The sequence below is a fragment of the Palaemon carinicauda genome, chromosome 13 (assembly GCF_036898095.1).
Source record: "Palaemon carinicauda isolate YSFRI2023 chromosome 13, ASM3689809v2, whole genome shotgun sequence".
Taxonomy (NCBI): domain Eukaryota; kingdom Metazoa; phylum Arthropoda; class Malacostraca; order Decapoda; family Palaemonidae; genus Palaemon; species Palaemon carinicauda.
Window position 1 is genome coordinate 134,919,472 of NC_090737.1, and position 5,000 is coordinate 134,924,471.

The 5,000-nt window shown below is 29.5% G+C and overlaps 1 protein-coding gene across 1 annotated transcript in view; it reads left to right on the plus strand.

Annotated features, from left to right (window-relative positions):
- LOC137651830 (sericin-2-like) overlaps positions 1-1,667 on the plus strand; it is a 14,917-nt gene extending 13,250 nt beyond the window's left edge. The window contains exon 2 of the mRNA XM_068385051.1: positions 884-1,667. Within this exon, the coding sequence (XP_068241152.1) occupies positions 884-1,667 (784 nt within the window). The remainder of the gene's footprint in view (positions 1-883) is intronic.
- The last annotated feature ends 3,333 nt before the right edge of the window (positions 1,668-5,000 follow it).

A 5,000-nucleotide genomic window follows, 5' to 3' on the forward strand; every position in this document is an offset into this window, starting at 1 on the left:
CTACAACCGTAGCTGGAAAAGCAAGATGCAATAAGCCCAAGGGCTCCAATTGGAAAAAATAGCCCAGTGAGGAAAGGAAATAAGGAATAAATGATGAGAACAAGTTAACAATAAATCATTCTAAAACAGTAACGTCAAAACAGATATGTCCTATATAAACTATTAACAACGTCAAAAATAGATATAGATTAACGTTTATGGATTTTGTATATATATTCTAGAATTGTTCTTCTACTTTTTTTTTGTTACAGAATCCAAATTTTTTCTTTCTTAAAACACGCAAGATATGTTTTTCAAGTGTTGGAATCAATATTTACTAGATTAAAATAACGAAAGCAAATAAATATTTATTTCATCGTAAATATTGTATAAAAATATTTTTTAAGAGATTTTAAAGGTCCTAGTATATACCCCCCTTTCCCACTGTTTACCGAATCAAGGAAGAAAGATCTTCAGAAACAATGAGCATTAAAAAAAAAAAAAAAAAAAAAAAAAAAAAAAAAAAAAAAAAAAAAAAAAAAAAAAAAAAAAAACCGAGATAAATTTCCACCTGTCAATTTTTTTTATTTGGAGCATTCTAAAATCCAGCAAGAGAAATTTCTCTCCCCCTCTTTTAGTCTCTCTTTCCTGGCGCCCCAGTTTTTCCTCCATCTTTATTATTCGGCATTTCAAGAAATGAATAATGGACGACATGGGGCTATAAACCACTCAAGAGACGCGTGTAAGGATTTGCTGAGGCCGCCGCTTTTCATCAATAGATGGCGCTCACCTGCAATCGGACAATTCTTCACTTTGTGTGATGTGTATGACATTGACGCTGTGTGTGTTGATGATGTTGATGTCAATGTTGTAGATAAGGCAGAGGAAGCATTGGTATTAGCAGTAGTAGTAGTAGTAGAATCATTAGAGGTAGCAGTAATAGAAGTAGTAATAGCAGCAGCAGCAGTAGTAGTAGCAGTAATAGAAGCAGTAGTAGTAGTAGTAGTAGTAGTATTGGTAGCAGTAACAGAAGCGGTAATGGTAGCCGTAATAGCAGAAGCAGTAGTAGTAGTAGTAGTAGCAGTAGCAGAATCATTAGTGGTAGCAGTAATAGAAGTAGTAATAGCAGCAGCAGTAGTAGTAGCAGTAATAGCAGCAGTAGTAGTAGTAGTAACAGTAGTAGTAGTATTGGTAGCAGTAACAGAAGCAGTAGTGGTAGCAGTAATAGCAGCAGCGGTAGTAGTAGCAGTAATAGTAGTAGCAGTAGCAGTAGAAGTAATAGTAATAGCAGCGGCGGGAGTAGTAGCAGTAATAGAAGCAGTAGTAGCAGTAATGGCAGCAGTAATAGCAGCAGCGGTAGTAGTAGCAGTAATAGTAGTAGCAGCAATAGCAGTAGAAGTAATAGTAATAGCAGCGGCGGGAGTAGTAGCAGAAATAGAAGCAGTAGTAGCAGTAATGGCAGCAGCGGTTGTAGCAGTAATAGCAATAGCAGTAGTTGTATTAGTAATAGCAGCAGTAATAGAACCAGTGGTGGTAGCAGTAATAAAAGCAGTAGGAGTAGCTGTAATAGCAGTAATAGTAGCAGCAGCAATAGCAATAGCAGATATGCTTTTATAGCGTGCTTTGGTTTTGTTGTGACTCATGAGCAGCAGCCTCAGGAGCAGCAAAAACAAAAGCAGCAGCAGTAGCAGTATTAAGTGGTAGTAGTAGTAGTGATGCCTGTGTCTAGTAAAGACAATGCACTCTAAGTGAGCTGACACATTTTTGGGGGAAGAAAGAGTCATTACACACACACATTAAACATATACACATACACATATATACATATAAGATTTACTCCATTAATATACAATTAAACTCATTCCAAAATGCCCTTCAAATTTTAAATATGTTTACTTAAACTATAAAACCATCTCTCTCTCTCTCTCTCTCTCTCTCTCTCTCTCTCTCTCTCTCTCTCTCTCTCTCTCTCTCTCTCTCTCTCGTGATAAAATTATACCTTCTTCTACCCCATATACCAGAGTAGACCTTTCTTCCAATGGATATTTTTCCCTATTGGAGACCTTGGGCTTATAGCATCTTGCTTTTACAACTAAGATTGTAGCTTAGCTAATAATAATAATAATAATGATAATGATTATGATAATGATAATAATAATAATAATAAATGATAATGATGATAATATTAAAAATAATAAAAATAATAAAAATAATGATAATAATATTAATACTGATGATGATAATAATAATAATAATAATAATAATAATAATAATAATGATGATAATAATAAAAACAATAATAATTATAATAATAATAAAAATAATAATAATAATAATAATAATAATAATAATAATAATAAAAATAATAATATTCTTCCCACAATTAAGAAAGAAACCTACGCCGCCCCCCCCCCCCTCTCTGTCCCGGGCCACTATTGACACGAGAGGACCCCCTAAATGAGATAATCGTATGCAAACTTGGCGGAAAAACAATCGACCGACCCTTAAACACACAACCATTATGGTGCCCTGGTTGGCTACATATGGGCTGACTAGCTTGACTTTTAATCAGTGCCTCGCTAAATCGTCAGCAGCTGACGAAGGAGGAAAAGTCAGCCGATGTTTTTTTATATCAGGTTTAGATCTAAGATCTTCCTAATTATCATTATTATTATTATTATTATTATTATTATTATTATCATTATTATTATTACTTGCTAAGCTACAACCCTAGTTGGAAAAGCAAAATGCTATAAGCCCAGAGGCCCCAAGAGGGAAAATAGCCCAGTGAGGAAAGGAAACAAGGAAAAATAATATATTTTATGAACATAATCGGGAAGTTGAATCAGTAGAACTTCAAAAGTTCAAAGTTGCAGCAAATGTTTTCATGTCTAACAGGCTGACATGAATCTTTTTATAGTTTATATATGAAATGTCTGAAATGATGTTGTTAATGTTTTTAAAATGTTTTATTTTAATTGTTTATTACTTCTTTTATCGTTTATATATTTCCTTTTTTCCTTTCCTTACTGGGCAATTTTTTCTCTATTGGAGCCCTAAGGCTTATAGCATCTTGCTTTTTCATCTTGTAGCTTGATAGTAGTAGTAGTAGTAGTAGTAGTAGTAGTAGTAGTAGTAGTAGTAGTAGTAATAATAATAATAATAATAATAATAATAATAATAATAATAATAATAAGATTACAAAATAAAATTTTAGATAGAACTGTGTATAAAAGTATCTTCATTTATTCAAACTGTGATTAAACAGTTGGTATAAGAACTGTCATTGTGTTTAGAGTTTTAATGGTTGTATTTGAGAGAGAGAGAGAGAGAGAGAGAGAGAGAGAGAGAGAGAGAGAGAGAGAGAGAGAGAGAGAGAGAGAATCCACTTTGCTCCTATGCTACTTATGTTGTATCTCAACGATGATAATAATAATAATAATAATAATAATAATAATTATAATAATAATGATGATGATGATGATGATGATGATAATAACAACAACAACAACAACAACAACAACAATAATAATAATAATAATAATAATAATAATAATAATAAACCTCCTATCTCGAGTACCCATCATGACACTGAACTCTCCAGAAACTCCCCTGAATCAGCTTGTTATGGAAGAGCAATAACTTTCGTCACCGACAACTCCATTAGCCTCTGCTTTCAACTCCCCTCAGATAGAGGAAATTTGTAGACAAAGAATATTGCGATCAACATATACTAAAAAAAAAAAAAAAAAAAAAAAAAAAAAAAAAAAAAAAAAAAAAAAAAAAAAGGTTTCTTTTGTTACTTCTGATTAAATTAACAAATTATATCATTATTAGAGAAGCTATAATTTTCATTTAGATTTTATTGTTATTTGTATGTTGTGATAAAGATTATTTTTTTTAAAATTGAGAACATCTATGTCAAATCAATCAATATTAAATAGAGTTTTAATTACCAAAGATATTATTGTCATTGACTTTTATTATTATTATCTTTTTAAATATGAGAACATATATGCCATATTAATCAATATTAAATTGAGTTTTAATTAGAAAAGATATTATTGTCATTACCTTTATTGCTATTAGTATGCAGTGATAAAGAATAATTTTTTAAAATGACAATATATATTAATAATAAATGGAGTTGTAATTACAAAAGCTATAATTGTAATTAGCTTTTATTGCTATTAGTATGTTGTAATAATGATTATTTTTAAAATGAGAACATATTAATATTAATAATAAATTGAGTTGTAATTACAAAAGGTAGAATTTTCATTAGCTTTTATTGCTATTAGTATGTTGTTATAAAGATTATTTTTAAAATGAGACCATATTAATGTTAATATTAAATTGAGTTGTAATTACAAAAGCTATAATTGTCATTAGCTTTTATTGCTATTAGTATGTTGTTATAAAGATTATTTTTAAAATTAGAACATTAGAATTAATATTAATAATAAATTGAGTTGTAATTTAAAAAGCTATAATTGTCATTGGCTTTTATTACTATATGCATGTTGTGATAGAAATCATCTTTTAAAAATTAAAAAAAATATATAAAATATTAATCAATAATAGATGAGGAGTCGGAAATTATTTTACATAAACTTGAGCAATAAATTGGACTTGTAAATACTCATAGAGTTACTTCAAGGATGGAAAATATTATATTTCTCATTTATCGTAATGGTGTCTTTTTTTCAATTAAGCAGATGTCTATTTTTACCCTAAGATTAATTTATTATTATTGTTGTTATCATTATTATTATTATTATTATTATTATTATTATTATTATTATTATTATTATTATTATCATCATCATCATCGATATTATTATTAACATTAATATTATCCTCATCATCATTATTTCTATTATTATTATTATTATTATTATAATTATTATTATTATTATCATCATCATCGTCATCAACGTTATCATCATCATCATCGTTGAAATACAACAGAAGTAGCAGAAGAGCAGAGAAGAGGACTCTCTCTCTCTCTCTCTCTCTCT